Raw genomic sequence first — 22,213 nt, forward strand, 5'->3', positions numbered from 1 at the left:
CATAATTACAGGACTACTTAAGGATACTTAAGGAAATCCGAGACTATGTAGCTACTTTTTACATGTGTTCCAGAATTAACAATCCGGTCTTTAAGGCTGATGTCAATAGCCATGTCTGGGCCCAAACTCCGCTGCAGGTTCCAAAGTCAAACAATCACTGCGGCATCACTGAGAGTTAAAAACCATCTAAATTCTTTCATCTTTAATAAAATGATCAGGGTGCTGCTTTACCAGGTGTAACAATTAGGTTTAACATTGAGGCATCCATGAAAACAGAATTCACTAATTTTAATGGATTTAGAAGTTAGCAGGAAATTAGCTTGCTAGTTTCCATCTAAATATGATATACCATGTTCAGACTTAGGGATTTCTGAAAAAAATATAATGTACAGCTCTGCTATCACTTCTGACATAAATGAAAACAGGAAAGTAAACAGCAGTGAAGTTTGTAGGGTTGCTGAAGATTGGCTAGCTGGTATATAATGATGTGCTACATGATCACTATGTAGCAGCTATGTTAGCATAACATAAACAGTGAAGCTGGAGGATGAATGCTAACTTTTTTCCATTCGATAAAGTTAACGTGAGGGTTCCCGATGGTTAGGGGCAAATGCAATTGCATGGCAGGATGCTGTAAACAGGCCAAATGTCAGTCAGGAGAACCACAGAGATAATCCATCCACAATTCAAGGTTAGTCATGATAAGGTTTTAAAAACTGAGCTTTAAAATGATTAGCGATAATAAAAATAGAGAGAGGAGACAGTGATCACTGACTGTTTTTAGGGCCTTGTTGAGATTAAATAGAATAAGATACAAAGCATTAAAACATGTTAAAAACACAACAGTCTTATTAAACGCAGAGTAGTTTGGGCCCGGAAGCAGGATTCGTCACGATATCACTTAAAGACCGGACAACTTGCAACAACTCCCTTCACCTCATAGACCATGGTCACATATAACCTTAGAATTTGTTACTGGCTTCATTCCTCCTCCAATGGGAAAACCCTAATCCTCTGCTTGTCCAGATCAGCTCACTTTGTCCTTAAACAAACCTCTAAAACAAACTAAAACAAACAGCTCAGACTTTGATGAGGGCATAGTGACCTTATGAGAATGTGGGTTGCAGACACTAAAGCAAAGTTAATTATAGTATCGCACTAACACTAAAAAGACTGTTGCAAAAGTTTCAATCAAAATCTTTTTAGTGGATGAACGGTCAGCTGGATATTAATAGATAGTAGTACAGCCTACAAAATGTAGTATGTTTATGAACTGTATATATAAACAAACAAGTATTTTACTGCTAAAATATTACTAATATGATAAACAAAAACACATCTATTCCATTATTGTAAACACATACACACACAATCACACACAACCCATTTTTTGTTTAGTTTAATTTTTTGGCAATTTCTTTTTATTTCATCATTTCATACATAAAGAAATTCCATAAAATACAAGTTGAAAAATTGTATGGGATCTAACAGAATAAGGTTCTCTTATTTTATTTTAATGTGATCCTCGTGAAAACAGTCTTTTCCTGCGTGTTACTGAAGCTGAAAACAAAAGTAATTCATGAAGAGTAAACAATTCTGAAAATCATGTAGGCTGAGTCAGTTCTTACTCATGTTAAAACAGAGGATTTGTTGTAATCATGACTATATGGTTTGATCATCTTACCAACATCATTGATATTCTACCTGTACATGTCTTATGAATTTTTTTTAAAATTCATTATTATTTTGTAATTTTTTTTCCAATGTTCTGATAAACAATTTGGATGTCAACCTTCCGGCTGGTCAACTGTGACGTCTTCCATGGCAACCACATTTTTTTCCTGTTTTCTCAAAACTGCTGCTGCTGTTTGAAACATGCCTCACACTTCCTGTGGTGTGCAATATATAAATATGGGAGGGGATGTCACACATCCCACCTATTTCACTGACTGTATAAATTCCAAGCTGTGAAATGAACAAATGCACATTTTTCATCTGCTGATTTATTCATCAGGGAAACTGAAACAACTGTTAAGAACAACTGTAAGTGTTTGATTTGCTTTAACTTTTGAACAATTTCAATCTGCAACTTCTAGCTAAGCTGAATAATATATATAAACGTATTTAGAATTACATAGATTTTACTACATAAAAATGTTAATGATTATTAGTACTTTTTAAAGGTATTTTAATTAGTGTAAATACATATTTTTCATTCTGTAAAACTGATTTGTTTTGGTCAAAGTTAAAATAAATACTAGTACTACTCCTCATCGGACATTATTACATTATACTTTATACATAGTAAAAACTAAAAGCTTTTACTAAGCCTTCAGGGAAATTTTATTTCCGTGACGGTTACAACAAGGTGTTACAATTTTATATGTAATTTATTTATTTTGCAGGTGCAATAACTAAGTATAAATTATTGCCAAAAAAACTGAGAAAGAGAGGATGAACTATGTTTTCCTGTGTCAATAACCTATTTTGTGAGTGTGCAAGAAAAAATTATTATTTTCAGAGGAATTCTGTGAAATAAACAAGAAAAATTAAAACCCCCAAACAATACAAAAAACAATATCAGCTCTTTTGACACATCTTTTCTTTCATAATCTCCAGGAGGAATTAGTGAGACTATCAATGGGGCAGTTCAAATCCAAGACTGAAGGGTTAGCCCCAGGCAGTCTGGGTCAAGGCCAGGTGTCAAATGGTGAAGAAGGACCTCCCAGGTACTCTTCACACCATTTTGGTACCAGAAATGCAGCAATCACTATGTCAGGTGAAGTCTCAAGGTTTGTGAACACACTGGAGATCAAGTCTCTTTAAAGTCTTAATTTTCTGATCATACTATAAACTGGTTAATATACAAACTATAAAATATCAGCAGGGAGCAAAGTTAATACATAAAAAAGAAAGACAAAAAAGGCTAAAGATTAATTATTTACTGAATCTTTTGTTTTGTTTTTTGATTTTTACTGATCTACAGAGCATCAGAACAGGGGGACTCAAAGATGGAGCTGCGGAAAACGTCCCTTTACAGCACCATAGACATGGTGCCACAGATGGAGCATTATGCTGGTACACTGCCATGCGAACAGGCAAAGAGCCGACCTTCTCTGGAGGCTCTACGGAAAACATTTGAGGTGAGTTTTCCACCTTTTGTACACACATATCTTTTTTTGTGTTATTTAAATCACCAGGTTATGCAGGATAACAGTTAAAGTAATGTTTTTTTTATATACAATAAAAAGCTAGATCCCATTTGAGCTTGATGAAGTGATCAGGTGACGCTCAACCATAAAATTATGCTGCAGCAGACTCACACTGCTGTGGAAGTTTTTCTTCTCATCATTGCAAAGTGTTTGCTCATCAGAGTTATTCTGTAGGGGGTTTCTCCCAAATATTGTTGAAAGCACCTTTATGTGAATATTGATGTGATTTGGTGTTATTTTTGTTTATTATAATTATTCTTAGACGCTTTCACTGGCCAAATTTTTTAACTTTATATAATGCATGGAGACATTGTCATTTAAGAATTTTTTTTCCATTCTTAAAGCTAGAAAATCTGTTTTATAAAATTATCTTTAGGAAAGGGCCGGAGGAAATATGACCTCCGACGAAAGAATTTCCAACATGCCGGATGGTGAAAATGAAGAATCTCAGGGTCCTTCAGAAGAATCTCCTGTTAGATTTGGCTGGATCTATGGAGTCAAGGTGAACAAAGATTCTGTGCATTTACATCTACAACAGGGAAACTGAGAAAAAAACGCCCCAAACATTGGTAAATTTCAACATTTCTTAGAAGCATCACACCTGTTTTTATCCATCACAGATTCCTTGTATGATGAATATTTGGGGAGTCACCCTCTTTCTCCAACTGACATGGATCACCTCTCAGGCAGGAATTGGTGGGAAATAATTTATTTCTCTGCATATTTAATCTAATCTATTTAATTACATTTTCATTCCTGTTTTCTGTTGTTTTGTTGTTCGTTATATATAACCTGATTTAGGTTGTTACTTCATGATATTAGTTTGTAAAAAATGCTGATGAAGTAATGAAGGAAACTGGATCACTGTAGCTAACATTTGTTCCTTCAGCTGAGAATGTCTTAGTCAAATTCAAAATAAATGCTAACAAAGGGGGGGGAACGCAACTGAGAGTTTTTAACATATTAACAAATTACAACAATCATACTAATCTCACAGGGAAAGGTAATTTAGGGTTATTTAAAGATTGGCGCTATTTTATCTTGCAGATAGTGCTTCATCGATTAGTCAGGCCTGACACTGGGACTGGGGATTTTGCTCAAAAGAGTGCTAGGAAAAAATGACCAATTCCTTACCCATTTGTTTATTTATATACCTATATGTACCAGGTGCACAATACACAATACATCAAGGTATTGTAATGTGTAAGTTTTCAAAAAAAATGCTAGAAAATGCAGACCCATCAAAAATTTGAAGCACTGCACATAAGCCAATTCTCATTCATGTTATGCAAGTAGGACTTGGTTTTAATAATAAAAATGTCAAATGATCATCATATTATAATAATGAATTATTATAACTATTTCTCCTCAGTGCTGACCGTGATTATTATATTGATGTCTGTGACAGTGACCACAGCAACTGCGCTCTCAATCTCTGCCATCGCCACCAATGGAAGAGTGGTATCAGGTTAGTCCCTGTGCAGTTGAAGAATTTTAACAAACAGACAGAACACATGAAAATATGATTACTCTAAAAACCTGTTATAGTTAATAGAAACACACACACACACACACACACACACACACATATATGTGTGTGTGTGTGTCTTTGTAGTTCATGGATATAGTGTTCCATTGCATATCTCTCTATTCAGGTATCTATCCAGCATGTTTGTAATAATTTCTATGCTGAAAAAGTGAAACAATTGCCAATTACATGCTTTCTAGATGGTAGTGCTGATAAAGCTGAGTGTACATTTTAGCAACTCCATCAATTTCCAAAAAAACATGTCAGCCTGGCTCTGAGCCTATGTGTGACTGTTTATCTGCACTGCTGTGCAGACATTGCATGCATTAAGTGGATCTTCTGATCTGTTCATAATTAATAATTGACTGCGCCATAGAGTCTCCATTATTTCCCAAAGATTGTCAGTGGGGTTATTCAAGTTGTCAGCTGCCTCGTTTGCTTGACATCAGTATGACACTATATCAGTATGATATGGTGAAATCAAATCAAATCATAAAGCAACAGTGGAACTCACAGAAATGTTTAACCTCCTAGGACCTGGGGCCACATATGTGGACGTCACATTTTGGGTTGTCTAGATACAATGCTAAATTTTGCTCTACAAGGAGCTGATATCCAGGAGGACATTATACTGCCACTGTTCTATCGAAATTTTAAAACAAATGTCCTCATATGTGGATATCGGGCCCTTTTAGAGCAAATTCAGGTAAAAAGATAATTCTTTGTTTTTACAGTCATCAGGTCCCAATCAGCCCAAATAGAAGAGAGAAATTAAAAATGCATGGTCATGAAAGAGTTCAGGTCTTAAGAGTTTAATATTGAAAATAAGCAAAATTCCTTATGTGCAATGTGAAAACTGTGTTCCAGCGTGATGGCCACAAGTAAGATGTGCCCATCATACTTTGTCTCAATTCAGTGTGCATAGTAGGCACATTGAACTGAGACAGTTCAGTGTGTCTACTATCTAAGCCTGTGACGACCATGTTGTGATCTAGAGTTAGCTGAAGGGATAATATTTGTCATACTGGTGTCCAGAAAATCAGGTCAGCTGACTACCTGAATATATCCCAATTGAGAATCGTTGGGAAATACTGGGGACATATTCTGTAGCAGTTTGACTCTTACATAATAAAAACATAATCGTGGTGAAAAAATAAAACATTTTGTGGACTTTCTTTCCAATGTTAACAGCCTTGTTTGTGTGTCATATTTAATTTGCAGGTGGGACATACTTCATGATCTCTCGCAGTCTGGGTCCTGAACTAGGAGCATCAATTGGGTTGATCTTTTCCTTTGCCAATGCTTTGTCTGTTGCACTCAACACTGTTGGTTTTGCACAGGTCGTATGTGATCTAATGCAGGTAATCTATAGCTTGAATGGAAACTGGAGAATAATATTAATAAGAAGAATAAGAATAATGATAATACAACAGATAAGCATATAATGAAAAATAATGTGCAATTGTTTAATTTTGTATGTCTGTCTATAACTTTGTTGATTTCAATAGAGCTTCAATGTCCACATGGTTGATTATACTAATGACATGCGTATAGTGGGTGTGATCACAGTGACCGCTCTTTTGGGCATTTCATTAGCTGGAATGGAATGGGAGACCAAGGTAAGTACATCTGGACACATTTCACTCTAATTTGCTGGATTTCTGCAAACTTCCTTGTCTCTTAATCCAACTTTTACTCCTCATCATGCCCGTTATAATTCCCCCCCTACATTATCTCTCTCTCTCGCAGGCACAGATTTTGTTCTTCTTAGTTCTCATGGTATCCTTTGCCAACTACTTTGTGGGAACAATTATACCTCACAGCGTGGAAAAACAAGGACGGGGAGTCTTTGGATATCGCAGTATGTTTAAACTTCTCACAACAATCTACTGTTCTGAAAGCAGCTTTAAAAGAATATTTTCTTGATTCACTTTTATTGTTATCAGTACTTGTATGTATATTTTCTGTCTAGCAACTATAATGAATTCATCTTCATTATTCTGCATTTTTAGTGACAATATTAATCTCATTGTTGGGTTTATACTTGAAAGAGAAAAACATTTGTCTTATTTTTGATAAGAAAAAAAGTTGTTTAACTCTTGCTGACGAGGCCACTTGTTTGATTTTGTATGTCCCGAACATTATGGAGGGAGCTCTATGATAGATGAAAGATACTTTCTTTCAGCTACCCCTCTGCTCCCTGCAAAATTTGAAATTTAAGCAATTCAGATGTGATTAAAGTGCAAATGCCATGCTTTGATTTAAAATCCTCTGCATATATTTCATTTCTGCCATTTAGAATATTCAATGTTTTTGATGCAGTCCTTCATCTTAGGGCAACAGAATGGTGATGACAGTTGGCCTCCTAGGGGTGTTTCAGTCCTTCGTTAGCCCAGAGATAAGACACATAATTTGGATTAAGGAAGGCAATTGCAGTCTGTGGTGTACAAATCTCCTGATGTTCCAGTAAATGTCTTCAAACACACTGGGGTGGCACTGCATACTATGTAAGCCTGTTTCCGCCACTAAAAACAAGAAAAAAGGATCTTTAACTCGAAATTTCGAGAAAGATAACTTTTTTTGAGGCGGAAATGGACTTCCATACCATACTGCAACAAAATAATCATTTCAAACATACTGCGAAGGTAAAACAAATTTCTCCAAGCTAAAACAAACAACCAAAAATGTGTCAGTGGCTTGTATGCATTCCATATGCAAATAAGATACCTAAAGTGAAGCAGGAGCTGAAGGTCAGATACTCAGAACCCAGTGTTCAGTGTTCACCCTGAACACTACAAGCAGTCATTGTGTGCAAGGGAGATGCAACAACGTTGTATTGTACTTGTACCAGTATTGTACTTACCATAGCTTTGTCTAAAACCTATGGTGACCCAAAATAACAAATGATGTATACATTGAACTGAAATGTAAATTACTTTTAACAAAAGTCTAAATTGTGCATTTGATTCACATTTGAATTGTTGAATTTCAAATAACTTAAAGACAAAATGTGTCTTTGCCCTAAACATCATTGAGGCCACTGTATGTGTTTTTTCATTTGTCAAGTCTAATAATACTTTAACTAATATCTGGCATGTTTTACAGGTGACATATTTATAGAAAACCTGACACCAAACTGGAGAGGTCCTACTGGCAGTTTTTTCGCTCAGTTTTCAATTTTCTTCCCTGCTGTCACCGGGATCCTGTATGGAGCCAACATCACTGGAGATCTCAAAGTAGACAAACACAAACAAGACAAATACTTCTTTCATCAAAGTCACTAACAAGGGATATTTGACTGATTAAAATGACTTCCTGTTGCAGGACCCTTCTTCTGCTATCCCCAAAGGTACTCTCATGGCCATTTTTTGGACTACTCTCAGCTACATTATGGTTGCTGTTACTTCTGGTAAATAGTTTTTGTTTTCTTCTTTGCTTCTGATATGTCTGGAATTTGATGTAGACAGAATAAATGGACTTTTTTCAAAGTAAAAGTATATTTCATGTGAGAAAAAGGTTAGACAGAAAGAATTTTTAACTCTGCTCTGAAAATAACATTGGCTGCAGGTGCATGTGTAGTGCGGGATGCTTCTGGAAATACAAGTGACATAATGACAGGAAACAGCACTGATGGCTGTGTGGGACTGGCATGTAAATATGGCTGGAACTTCACACAGTGCACTGAGTCACAGTCTTGTCAATATGGTCTGGCAAACAATGTACAGGTACTGGTTAATTAATACACTAATGTTATTTATTTTCATTGCAATATGAAGATATGTAATGTGTCCCAGCTTCCACTAGTCCGCATTATCCAGAGATACATCATTTCATTCCACTGCTTTGCTGAATACACTTAGTTCTGTGTCTATGTGCAATCCATTGTTTCACGCAACTTTTCCAAATTTTGCATAATCTCTAAAAGTCATTAAACTATCACTCTTGTGCATTTGTATAAGTAAAATCAGATTTAAGTCTGTAGGTTTGAATACCAATCTCACCTTTAAGAAATACATAAACAATGTTACCTAGAATTTGTACTACAATATTTGGAATACTGCAAGGATCCTTTTCAAAACTGAATTTTCACAAGGTGAACATATAACAGCAGTTTCAGGCCCTAGAATATATGCTGGAACAGCTTTTCCTCTACCAACCAGTGGAGATATTCACCTCACACTTAAAGACAATAGGCAATTTACAGATTTATGTTAATTATTTACTACAATTTGAAATAACATTATATCGTTTTCTAATTTGGCGCCTACTCTAATTCAATTTTCAATTCAGTTCTATTTTATTTATATAGCGCCAAATCGCAAGAGTTACCTCAAGGTGCTTTATATTGTAAGGTAGATCCTACAATAATACACGAATTGTTTTGCATTTTAATTCCCCCATAGTTTGTTTTTTTCCTTTGGGAGTCACACTGGAAGACTGGTTTTACAACACGTTGTAAAACCAGTCTTTTATTACAGCTTTTTTGTCTGATAATATTTTGTGCTGGTATTAAATATGTTAAGTTGAATGCACAATTTAATTTTGAGTATTCTCAACAGGTTATGGCCGAGCTTTCTGGTTTCTACTACCTCATCACTGCTGGTGTTTTTGCAGCCAGCTTGTCTTCTGCTCTCGGATATCTTGTTTCTGCCCCTAAGATTTTTCAGGTGAGAACCACCAGATACATCTTGCTACTTTTCTGATCATCTCAGTTGTCCTTTTATATTGCTACAAAATATAAATCACTTATTTATATAAAAAAGCCAAGTTCATGTACCAGATAGAAACTGCCACATTTTGTATTTATATTGCATTTCTAGACAGATAGTCTTAACTAGTTATTAAGATTTTTTGGGTTATGAACAATGACAAACCAATTACCAAGTAAAAATTTCTACATCTTAACGAAAATAAACAGCAAAACAATGCATGTGATGGATGCATATCTAAATGTGAAGTCTAAAATTATGTTTATATTTTGTCTCATCTGACAGTGTCTGTGCAAAGACAATATATACCCTTACATTGGAGTCTTTGCAAAGGGTTATGGCAAAAACGATGAACCACTCAGGGCCTATCTACTCACCTACTTCATTGCTATTGCCTTCATTCTAATTGGTGGGTGTGACCCAGTACTGTCTCCTACTTGAAACATTGATTCAAATTTTACTATACAAAATTCACAACTTTACAAAAGTGTTATAATTATTATTATTATTATTGTTGTTGTTGTTATTGTTATTGTTGTTGTTATTATTCATTTTTTGGGTAATGCATTTTGTTTTAATTTATTTTTTCTTCTTCTTTATATTTACAGCTGAGCTAAATACTATTTCAGCCATTATCTCCAACTTCTTCCTATGTTCCTTTGGTCTTATCAACATAAGCTGCTTTCATGCTGCAATCACCAACTCCCCTGGTAAGTTATATACTCAACCACTGGACTGCATAAGAGTAGGCACAAGTTCCAAGTTGGAATTTGAATCTAGAATCTGAACTCAGATTTCTCACTCAGAAATTTGGAGCAGCTCCAACAACCTGGAGTTAGCAACCCGAGATGGCAGCATGATCATAAACGTGTATTTGTGACTCACTAAATAAGCCACATGCCCATTGACCAAGCTCTATCCATGAATCTGTTCCAGTGAAGCTTTATTGCCTGATGTGGTAGAACCCAGCCTCTATCAGTCTTGCTTATAATTTGTTCCTGTCCTGTAATTATTTTTTCAGTCCATCCAGTTCAGCCATTGGTAGGATTTTTCAATATCAGCCTTTTCTGTCAGTGGTAGTGCAGGGGCCTGTCCTTCCATGATGGTTCTGCTTTTACTCCTCTTTGTCTTTTGGGGGTTTCTGCTGCCTGAGGAATTAACTTAGCACATGATTAGTTATGGCCAATGTGTGTGCGTCATATTTCATAAGCTATTTTTGTGTTTCCAAAGACAAACAGGCACTGAAAAAATAGAGTTAAAATACTTATCAATATCACACCTGTCAAGGGACAAAAGATTCAGAGGGATTAAAATCAGGCAAGGGTAAATTAATGTTTAAAAGAACGTAAACATGGTGGCCTTTTGTTGCATATAAAAATCTGGTAACTCTCTCGCAACCCCCGGATCTATGCCTAAATTCATAAAGCACTAGCACAGGGAGGACGATGCATCAGATGTAAAATGTTGCTTGGTCAATTTCTTTAGTGTTGTATCAGTAATAAACATGTTTTAAAGTCATAAAGGTAATGTCTAATGATATGTGCTATTGGTGTTTAGGACTGGGCCGATATTTTAAATTAGATGTCATACTGAACAGAGCTGTAGCCATCTAAGATCAGAACTTCTGTATTATGCTCGCCTATAACTGTTCTTTTCTTCTTGTGACCTCTTACAGGATGGAGGCCATCATTCCCTTACTATAACAAATGGATAGCTTTGTATGGAGCAGTGGTATGTGTAGTACTGATGTTCTTTTTTACCTGGTGGACTGCTTTAATCACCTTTGGTGTCATCGCCGTCCTGTTTGGTTACATTATCTACAAGAAACCAAGTGAGTCAATATCAAACATGAATTGGAAGTTAATATTGCTTTGATTAGAATCGTGTCTTAGGTTGGCAAGTGAAATAAACCAGAAATTGTATTCAACTTTTTTTTTCTATTTGCATATTGTTTTTTTTATTACATAAACAGAAATAAACTGGGGCTCTTCAGTACAGGCAAGTTCATACAACGTGGCTTTGTCATACTCTATGTCTCTTACTGGAGTGGAGGACCATGTCAAGAATTTTAGGTGAGGAGCTAAAACACCATCGTGTACAATTTTGTCTGAATTCTGTACAAGAACAACATGTCCTAGTCAATGTGTTGCCCTTCCTTAAAAACAAACAAACAAACAAAAAACCTTGCACATATGTCAAAACACGTGAAAATGCTTCTGTCAGCTTTGAAACTGTCCTTTTATTAGACCACAGTGCCTTGTCATGACTGGACCCCCAAATCAGCGACCTGCACTGGTGGATTTTGTTGGTGCCTTTACTAAGAATGCAAGCCTTATGATCTGTGGAGACATTATGATGGTAAGTCAACCAGCTAGCATGTTTCATTAAGTTAAATAAGTGAAATGATTAATATCTTTTATTTATATATTTATATCCAATCCTCAAAAGTTCTTAGGCTGCCTTTTTGTCAGACTTTTGTTTCTCTTTGTTTGTACTGGTTTGTTTTTTCCTGGCAATATTGATTTCCATATTTTTTTCAGGAACCAGACAGGCAGACCCAGCATCAGGATGCTACAGATCAGTCGGTTAAATGGCTGAACAAGAGGAAGGCATGCTCATTTTATACTCAGTTTACTGCTAACACCCTCAGAGAAGGAGTTCGATACTTGCTGCAGGTACAGCCTCCTTTTGAGAAAAAATTGGTGCTTGCTAGTTAAAAGAAACTGTAAATTAATATATGGCTTTTGACTCACAAATGATACTGTGCCATCCTTACATTTTTTGATAATGCTAAATAGCTTAGACTCACTGTGTGAGGGGTCCCTCATTTAACTCTAGGAGAAGACACAATTCACTTTGGAGATGCACCGAGGATGGCATATGATTTCAAACTCTACTTTTAGTTTTTTCTAGCACCATGTACTTTTTTTGTGTGTTTTATGTTTTAAGTATGAAGTGTTTCATATTTTTGTTCTAAGGGTGTTTTCAAACAGTCTAGGAATGTTTTAGAATTCTATTATCTAACAGAATTTTAATTTTTTTTTTTCCTTAATTAATCCAAGGCTTCTGGTCTTGGCAAGTTGAAGCCCAACACACTGGTCCTTGGTTTCAAGTCAAATTGGAGGGAAAGTTCTCCTGAAAGCATTGGAGATTATATCCACACAATATAGTAAGCATTATTGATGGAATACTTTAAACAGAGAAAAATAAGAAGAAAAATTAATACCTGTGCTCATTATTTATAATATAGGTGAATTACTAAAATTAGCATTACTTAGCAAAAACAAGCTTTTGGGGACTTACCCATTCTCTCTTATTGTTCTCCAGCGATACATTTGACTCCAAATTCTGTTTGTGTATCCTGAGGATGATGGATGGGCTGGACGTCTCTGATGAGTCTGATTTTAAAGGTCTGCTTAGAATTTTCTAACCGTGTCTTCCCATGTCAACATGTCACATTGAAAAAAAATAGTATACATATATATATATATATATATATATATAAATATGTGTGTGTAGTCTTAAGGACATTTTTTATTTATTTTTTCCTTTAGTGAACCAGGGATTTGAGCCTGATGAGTCAGTTGAATGTGATGACCATCAGCTTCCTGAGAGTGAGTCAGGTAAGCACTGCGAGTGCAAACACACAGACTGACTGAATTCATGAAATCACAAGTCAAAATCTGGAAATATTAAGCACTTTAGGGTCAACTGAATGAAAACAAAAACAAACTGAACATAATATGACATTTTTGTTTTGTCCCTATTCAAACAAGGAGTTAATTCTGTCATTCCACATCTGACCCCTACACATATTAAAATGTTCTATTGTCTTCCCTTGAAATTACACACACACACACACACACACACACACAGAGAGAGAGAGAGAGAGAGAGAGAGAGAGGGAGAGAGAGAGAGAGTTGACTAGAAAAACTTGATTAGTTCAGCCATATTGGTTCTTGCAACATGGACAAAATATTTACTTTATGCCCATTTAACCAAATGTAACCATAAATCATTCTGAGATTTTTGTCACTTCTCTCAGTGGAAACATGCAGTTTCATTGAAGATAAATATGATGATATTGATAATCTGTACAGTATGGGACTTTAGACTGTATAGGATCAAATAATTTTTTATTACTTCACAGATATTTAGAAGAATATGAAAAGGTAAAAACAGTGCACAACTGCTTTTGAAGTGCTCCTATGTAGAAGCTTGAGATTGCATTGCGATGCTGCTTGCTAACACCATGGTGATCCTTTGTCTGTATAAAGCACATGGGATTGCACCATTGCTTCTTAAGTACTCATGCATTGCAACTATAATAATTATAATGACTACACCTTTTTGCAGCTGATGGCATTTCTGATAACAGCCACAGGGATCAAATCAAGACAGTGTTTCAGACTGCCCAAGGAAAGAAGACCATTGATGTCTACTGGATAGCTGACGATGGAGGTGAGCCTAAAAAGGAAGTGATACCTGACCAAACAAACATTGGCAAGTGTGCAATATTAAATTGATATAAAAGCATGTGGACTGAGCATCTGGTCAGAATCCTGAGCCAGCAGTTGAACTACTTTGCTCATCTGAGTAATGGTAGATGATTCCAGTTAAGACACAGGATACCGTGGAGAGACAACGTAGGTCAGCTGATCTAGGAACAGTCATCACCCAAGGATCCATTTAGCTAATAGGATGCATGACTGGATGGATGTGTGGGATAAAAGTTGCAATTTTAGAAGTGTCAGTTTTGGTTTTAGTTGAAAAAGAATATTCAATTATTACATTTTCAATAAAATCTAAAGCGATTTAACTGCTTTCCATTGCGATCTTGCCCTTCTTCTGTCTAGGACTGACTTTACTGGTGCCCTACCTGCTCACCAGGAGAAAACGCTGGCACAGCTGTAAGATCAGGGTTTTTATTGTGGAAAACGAACAAGACATAGAGGAACGCCGTAATGAGTAGGTTGTTTAACCTCTGTAATATTATTGTCTTTGAAATCCTTCATTTGTTCTTTTTTCATCTAATCTTCATTGTTGAAAGAAATACTGATCAAATTAACCTAATTTTCCTTTATAATACAATTTAATTAAGTAAAACTCTATATTTTAGATGTACAACATACATTCACATTTAAAATGATTTCTATGACAGAAAAAGTGCATTATCCCGCATGCTGTTCAGACTGGAGTGAAATCTTTCACGAATGATTTAGGATACATAACAAGATGTTTGATTTTCAGAAACTGAAGTGCTTTAAAGTTTTTGCTTTTTTTGTTTTACTTTCAGAATGATCAACCTGATGAAGAGATTTCGTATCAAAGTTAATGATGTTATTGTCATGACAGACAGCGAGAAGAGTCCTCAAACGAAAAAGTATGCTAGGACAGCTTTACATCATTTAATTATAAGACACAACATACACTAACAAAATCCTTAGAGTCCATCCAAAGCATTTAACTATTTCATATAGACACACACACACACACAGACACACACACACACACACACACACAGACACACAGACACACATATATATGTATATATATATATATATATATATATATATATACATATATAAAGTTGTGTGTGTATATGGGTGTGCTTTTCTTTCTTTAACATCAAGCTGACATGTATCTTGTCCTGCTTTGCAGTATGGATAGGTTTTTGGACAGTGTCGCCCCCTTTAGACTACACGATGAACAACAGGAAGGTGTTTCTGTTCAGGAGCTAAGACAGAAAGACCCATGGAAAATATCAGACAAAGAGTTTGAGGCCTTGAGACTTAAGGTGTGTGTATTTGTCAGTTACGACTGAAATACAAACAAATGAAATGCTTTTGATCATCCACCAACTAATTTTTTTAATCCTTTTATTTACAGTCTGAGAGAAAAGTAAGACTGAATGAAATCATCCGGAAGAATTCACAACATACCGCTCTTGTGCTTGTGTAAGTCTGTTTATATTACCGGTTAAGTTCAAAGCATTTTTGGGTATTTTCATGAGGCTTTTGCTTTTTTGATGCAACTTTGTTAAAATAGTCCCTTAATATAAAATTCAGTTTGAATAACAGTGTAATGTAATGCATAATATAAAGTAGCAAAACACAGATATGGGTAAATCAAAGCAGGTAGCAAGGTAACACACACACACGTATAATTTCAAGGCAAGACAATAAAATTTAGCACTGTTAAAGCACAGCAAAAAGTTTAGTAAATTCAGTCTTCTATGATGAAATGGTACCTGAATGTAATCATCTGTAGTTCTGGTACCCTTAATTCAATTAAGGTATTTGGCAATTAGACTCCAATTGTCCCTCAAAGTGGAAAGAAATCCTAGTAGTGATAGGGATTAGGTCAGGACACGCAGAGTCTAGATGCTGTTAAAGAGAGAGGCATGAATAACAAAGGAGAAGTGGAGATAGGGAGGAGATGGATTGCTCAATGGTGTCTGAAAGGGAGAATGAGAGCTGAGCAGTGAGATCTAAAGTATGCAAAGGGAGGGAGATTGGCCTAAAGAAGGCAGAGAGAAAGACAGGAGTAGACCAGTGATGTTGAGCCAGAGAGCGTGGGAAAGTGGAAGAAATGTAAAGCTCACATTAGCCACCAAAAACATGGGAAACAGACAGATATGTGACTACAGATCTTCCTCATTCCTTATTCTTACTCATAACCTTTATTACAATACTGAATGTGTTGCTAGTATTAGTTTATGCATTATAAGAATTTTCCATTAAATTATGTCAGAGTGCTGATTTTCAATTGACATCACATTACACATCTAAACCAGAAGATGGTGCCAGAGCTTCTGTATCATCAGTTTTCCTTCTTTATGTTCAGACTTTTATTTCTGTTTGACCTAAATTTCCTAGGTTATCATTAGACCTACTTCATTATTTTGATGTGACACATAAAACGCCAACTAGGCCATATTTCAATTAAAATGTGATTCACTAAAAAGAAAAAAAAAGAGGGGAGAAGGAAGAAGTCTCTCAAACCATGTCCATGACTTCTGTACAGGCACAATAGTTTTTATTTTCTTTTTTTTAATATGTATATATATATATATATATATATATATATATATATATATATATATATATATATATATATATATACGATGGCATAATTTTTAATCTTTTTTTTTAAACTTATTTCCAATAGGAGTCTCCCTGTGCCACACAGCGACTGCCCCAGTGCTCTGTACATGGCTTGGCTGGACACACTGACCTGTGGCCTTCACTGCCCTGTAGTGCTCATACGAGGAAACCAGGAGAATGTCCTCACTTTCTACCTCCAGTAAATCCTGTCTTTTTGTAATGTATGAGTCCTGACAGGAAAAAGAATAAATCACACAAGATTAATAAGTAAACAATAAAAATTGTGTAAACCATGTGCAGTTGTTAGCAATAGAGGGTTGACAAATCTAAAGAATAAGAAAGAGTTATAAAGAATTTAGAATCAAGAATCTTCACACATTGAAGACAATATCAGTGTGGTTATTTACTAGGGGTGCAACCATACACAAAATTCACGGTTCGGTTCGGTTCAATACTTTGGTGTCACGGTTTGATATTTTTTCGCTAAAAAAAAATGTTCATGCCTTTTTAATTTGTCATTTATTAAAATTATAAATATATATTTTAACTCAAAAGTACAGTTTTTAAATTTAATGTTGCTGAAACAACAAAATAATAATAATAAAAAAATCTATCTGATCGAGAAATCGCTCATCTTTGGAAAAGAGAGTTTATTACAGAGAAATGGCTCTTTCCAAAATAAAAGCTATACTATACCCTTCTTCTGGGGTATACTCTCAGCAGCATATTAAACATATCAGGTCCCCATAAGGAGAATCATGTGCTAACGGCTGTCTAAATGACTCGGGTAAAGTTTGTAGCATGCGTGCTTGTTGTTTTTGTCTGCTTCCACTTGTCTTTGCACTAGGATGATGTCGGCGTAAATGTGCAGTAATATTCGTTGTGTTCCCACTAGTGCTGTCAGCGTTAATCTCGTTAAAATGACATTAACGCCATAACGTGGCAAATCTCCGTTAACGAGTTACAGCGGATCGCCCGTGCGTGGGGCTGGACGGTGTCAACACGTTAACAAGCTAACTCCGCTAACGCACTAGTTCCCACCAATTGAGCATTTCGTGGCACATCCAACATACTGTTTTACTTTTGTCCATGACGTTACCATCAGGGTCATACTTCACATGAAAACCAAAATAGTTCCAAACGCCAGATCTGAATGAGGGTGGGGGAGGTTCAATTTCGGGTAGCATTGAGGCAGTTGCCATGTTGCAACGAGCTTAACTTCTGTCTTGCTAGCTTGCGCTGCGCTCAGTGGATCTGCACTGGACAGTGCAGCCTAGGCGGAGTAGTCGAACACAGATCCACTGAGCGCTCAACACAGACAGCATCGTCAGAAGAAAAGTTGATAAAATAAATAACAAAATTTGTATTGTTCAATAAATATGCGTACCGAACCGAAAGCACTGTATAGAAAGGTTCAATATCAATACGAGTATTGTTGCACCCCAAATATTTACATTATTCTGATGAGTCACAAATTATTCTGCGCGACATTCAACCATCAAAACTCCTTTTTTTGTTCAGGAATGCAAATGTGACATCTTAATCATAAAATGCTTTACTTTACTGCATTGCTTTTTTCTGTTTTCATAAAACAGTAAATTTCATAGATAACAAGACTCCAAGACTGTGCACACTCTGACAATTTTTTTCTTAAAATGGTATTTGGATGTTTGTTTTCTTTTAACTTATTATTCTCAAAATGATTCATGTAATCATTATTAAATACAAATAAACAAACAAAAAACATATATTTGTGTACCCTCTTTTTTGTTATTGAATACACTGCTGGTTTTATCAGAAGTCTTTACAGTTACACAAAGATTACCAGTTTGAAAACATTGCTATCCCAGCTGAGACAATCATCAGGTTGAGTGTTCCTAATACTTTACATTTTGTACATGAACTGTATTAAAGACACAAACTGTAATATAAAGTGCAATACCAATCAGAATATGGTTCTTAAATGTACCACCAGATAATGCCAGAGTAAAAAATATTTTCACTTGCAAGCTCTAATAAATGCTGCACTGTGGATAAGGATATGTCATATGTGGATATGTCATTTACATGACAGGGTATAAGGTAATCAGTTTCTTTTCCTCATAATTTAGAAATAAATATAAGTGATGCCAAATATTGAGTATCAAACATTCACAAATGTATCACTCACATTACTTTTGGATCCGTAATTGTCATTAGCAAAGTGCCTGTAGCCTGCATGATGCTAAACAATCACACAATCTAAGATTTTATTTAAAGATAAAGATAAAGATAGACAAGAGGGAGAACAAATGATGAAACTTATGATCCAACCACATGACTAGCCATCAGAAAAACATTTTTAAAATGTAATTCTAAGATCCCTGCCCAGAAGAGAAAAAAGAAAGCTTATAGCATTGCATTTCTCTTCTTACCTGCATAACTAACAGCTGACTGTCCAAAGCTTATGACCTATTCTGAGAAAAGGATACTAGGAAATCGACAACATGCTTCATGCTAGAGATAAGCGAGATAAAAGAATTTTGTTGTACAATAGTAAAACAAAACTGGAAACTGGAAATATATATATAACTTAAAAAAAAGTTTAAATTTTAGTTAAATTTTAGTAAAAATTACATTTTAGTATAAAATGTATACACACACAGATGGTTTTATATATATATATATATATATATATATATATATATATATATATATATATATATATATATATGTAGGGCTTAGCTGAAGATAGTTTTTTAAAAGGAGCATATTTCTAAACATTTTTCCTGCGATGGTCGACAGGAATGATGACATGACAGTCACACTCAAAGACTCATATGTCTTTTCTGCTGTGTACACAATGAAGTGTCAATGATGTTATTATCACAAATCTGCAAACAAAAGTCCTTATATCCTTCAATCACTAAGAGTATTCACCTGCTAGCTATTAGATACACCAGTAATGTTGTAGTCTTTAATTAAAGGTGGTCTGTATCTCTTTGTCGAATAAGACTCCACATAGTCACCTACCTTGCTGATACTCTGCCAGCATGTGTGTGCAATTACAAGTGACTTACCAGAGCACGGTAACTTTATGAGAATGAAGGGTGCAAAACTGTTGTTATGCAGAGTCACATGAATTGTAATACAAAATATCCCCCCAAAATGTATTACATTTATTCATTATATATCACTAACAAGGAAATATTATTCAAATATGCTAAACAGCAAAACCTCAATCACCTGTTTATTGCTGCTCTTTCTAGTGTTATGATTAAAAAGCAATATGCGTACTTCATAATGTATGAGCTGATTTTCATAGTATTTCATCAGTTTATATTGACACAAGACTAATTTGTCATAGCTTAGTTTCTCATAGGTCACACAATGTTTGGTATCTTTAGAAAGACAAGTTTTGTGGAATGACCTTGTTTTTGGTTGGGTTTTTGTGTGTGTGCATTTCAAATGGTGCTCGATAAAGTTCTCATTAAATGAAATTAATCAGAACAGAACAGATCAGGCGAGGGGGGTCTGGTACTATTTTTAGTATTGTCATTGTGAAAACAGAGGAGATTCTTCCTGAACATTATTGATGCTGAAAACATTGTTCGCTCATGAACAGTGAACAATTCTGATTAAACAATGTGTGCTGAGTCACAGTCAGCTGTTAAAAGAATGGGATTACGCAATTATAGAGTGACCAGTATTTTTTTCTTTACCTGGGAAATGTTTGATGGACGTTCATATTTTTTTAATGTTAAAGACAGGCATACTAACGTATTATTGTTCTCTTTTATTGCACTTTTTTTCATTGGTTTTTTGGGCACTTTTAAATAAAAAAGCTCTGTAAAACAATCACTTTGAACTTTTCTAAATCTGTTCAGTTAATGGTGGTTTCCAGTGCACCCACATATCATTCTGCTTTCTCCAAACTTTGCTGCCACCTATAACATGCCTCACAGTTACTGTGTTGTGCAAGAGAGCTTTATTTTCTCAGAGAACAGCTACCAGATAACAAAAAATGGACTTTAGAGAGGGAAAAATGCAAAGCAAACAGTCTACCTTCTAAGTATAAAGTTAGAATGTAATAATATATTATCACAGGTATGTTTCATTTAATTACTGATTTCAAAGTGCACAACAAAGAGTTTTTTTTAATGACACTCTCTGCAGTGTGTGTGTGTGGTTGAGGGTGATGCAATAAAGGGGAGGGGATGTCTACCATACCTGATTCATTGACAGTATAAATTCCAAGTTATGAAAGGAACACAGAGAGATTTTTTTTTAAATTTCTAGTTCATTCACCAGGAAAATAGACAAACAACTGTAAGTTAACTGTATGTTTATTTGCATTATATTATTATATTATAAGGTTTTAGATGCCAGTGGTTTACGGATAACAGTTTTTATTATGCCTATGTCTGCTGATGATATACCTCTTGTAACATCTAATTGAACGGAACTTAAAGTATATATAAATATATTTAAGATTAAGAAAATTTATTAATTAATTAATTAAATAATTAAGAAAAATAATTTTTTAAATATATCCAGTTTATTATATTGTAATAGGGCTACAACTACAAAAAACAAACAAAGTTTTTTTAGTTGAAAATAGCTAAATGTAAAGTGAAAGTAAATCTGTAAACAGATTACTTTGTGTGAGAAGATGATTTTTGTAAGTGTGTAAGCATAGTTAGAACTAGTGATGGCCCGCTTGAAGCTGACGCTCCGGTGCGCTTGTCAAAAAATCAACACTGCTTCAGAAGCACTGTGTCAAAGCTTGATTCGTTTGGCCAGAGTCACGTGATCAGTGACGTCCGAAGCTTCGTTTAGAACCTAACTGCTTCGGTATCTGATTCACTGGTTTATAAGGAAGTGAATCATTCGCGGGATCTGTGGAGTTTTTTGATGGTGACAGATAGCAAACCACTGATATTTCTACTGAGAGATATAGAGCCAGAGAGGAACAGAGGAGGTTCTGTTGTGTGGGAGTATTTTGAGTTGATTTTGGTCAATCCGGTGGGTTTTCCAGATTAGTGTTCTGGCTGTTTGCTTTTGTTTTGTGCGTGTTTATTTGATCTGACAACGGGGGAAACTTAAAATGTCAAAAATCTGCTTTTCATAATATAAATATCATTAAATAACTTTGGAAACACTTCCATTTGAGTCTTTACATTTAATGTTATAAAAAATAATTATAAACTGTTAGTCTGCAAAATGTGCAGCAATTTAATTTATTTATTCTCTTTAGCTGATAGCTTGTAGGGGACTGTATAACTGCATCTCTACCAGTTTCTGTGCACTCCAGCCTCTTCTGTTCCATGTGAAGGGATTTTCATTAAGGCAGGAGAAATTATCTCTACGAAAAGAAACAGGTTCGGCCATCGCACAATGGAACACATTTTAATCTTAAAGAAAAATGAAAAAGGGTTACTTTAAATGCATCGTGTTTTTAATTTACAAGTTCATAAGCATTTTCCCTTTCCAGTTCACAATCAATTCTGCCCCCAGGTAAAAAATATCTATACGAAAATGTCCCTAATATAATATTATTTATAAATATACCCGTCCGGCGATTAACTGCATAAGTGCATGGAGGCAGGACCTCACAGCAGAAGCATACTTCATAATGTGTTGTACATTATTATATGTTTATTATATGTAACGTGGTAT

General features: G+C 35.2%; 1 protein-coding gene across 1 annotated transcript; it reads left to right on the forward strand.

Annotated features, from left to right (window-relative positions):
- Nucleotides 1-617: 617 nt before the first annotated feature.
- LOC100712309 (solute carrier family 12 member 3-like) lies at nucleotides 618-17,044 on the forward strand. The gene is made up of 28 exons (XM_025905640.1): nucleotides 618-691; nucleotides 2,620-2,729; nucleotides 2,987-3,143; nucleotides 3,589-3,714; nucleotides 3,833-3,908; nucleotides 4,585-4,680; nucleotides 5,962-6,101; nucleotides 6,249-6,359; nucleotides 6,490-6,601; nucleotides 7,846-7,976; nucleotides 8,065-8,149; nucleotides 8,308-8,465; nucleotides 9,300-9,407; nucleotides 9,735-9,858; nucleotides 10,058-10,159; nucleotides 11,125-11,280; nucleotides 11,422-11,521; nucleotides 11,696-11,807; nucleotides 11,990-12,124; nucleotides 12,512-12,618; nucleotides 12,777-12,859; nucleotides 13,004-13,072; nucleotides 13,806-13,910; nucleotides 14,306-14,417; nucleotides 14,746-14,832; nucleotides 15,111-15,246; nucleotides 15,339-15,406; nucleotides 16,620-17,044. The coding sequence occupies exons 1-28, from the start codon at nucleotides 647-649 to the stop codon at nucleotides 16,756-16,758; spliced, it is 3,090 nt and encodes a 1,029-aa protein (XP_025761425.1). The 5' UTR covers nucleotides 618-646; the 3' UTR covers nucleotides 16,759-17,044.
- Nucleotides 17,045-22,213: the final 5,169 nt, after the last annotated feature.

The sequence above is a fragment of the Oreochromis niloticus genome, linkage group LG3, assembly GCF_001858045.2.
Source record: "Oreochromis niloticus isolate F11D_XX linkage group LG3, O_niloticus_UMD_NMBU, whole genome shotgun sequence".
Taxonomy (NCBI): domain Eukaryota; kingdom Metazoa; phylum Chordata; class Actinopteri; order Cichliformes; family Cichlidae; genus Oreochromis; species Oreochromis niloticus.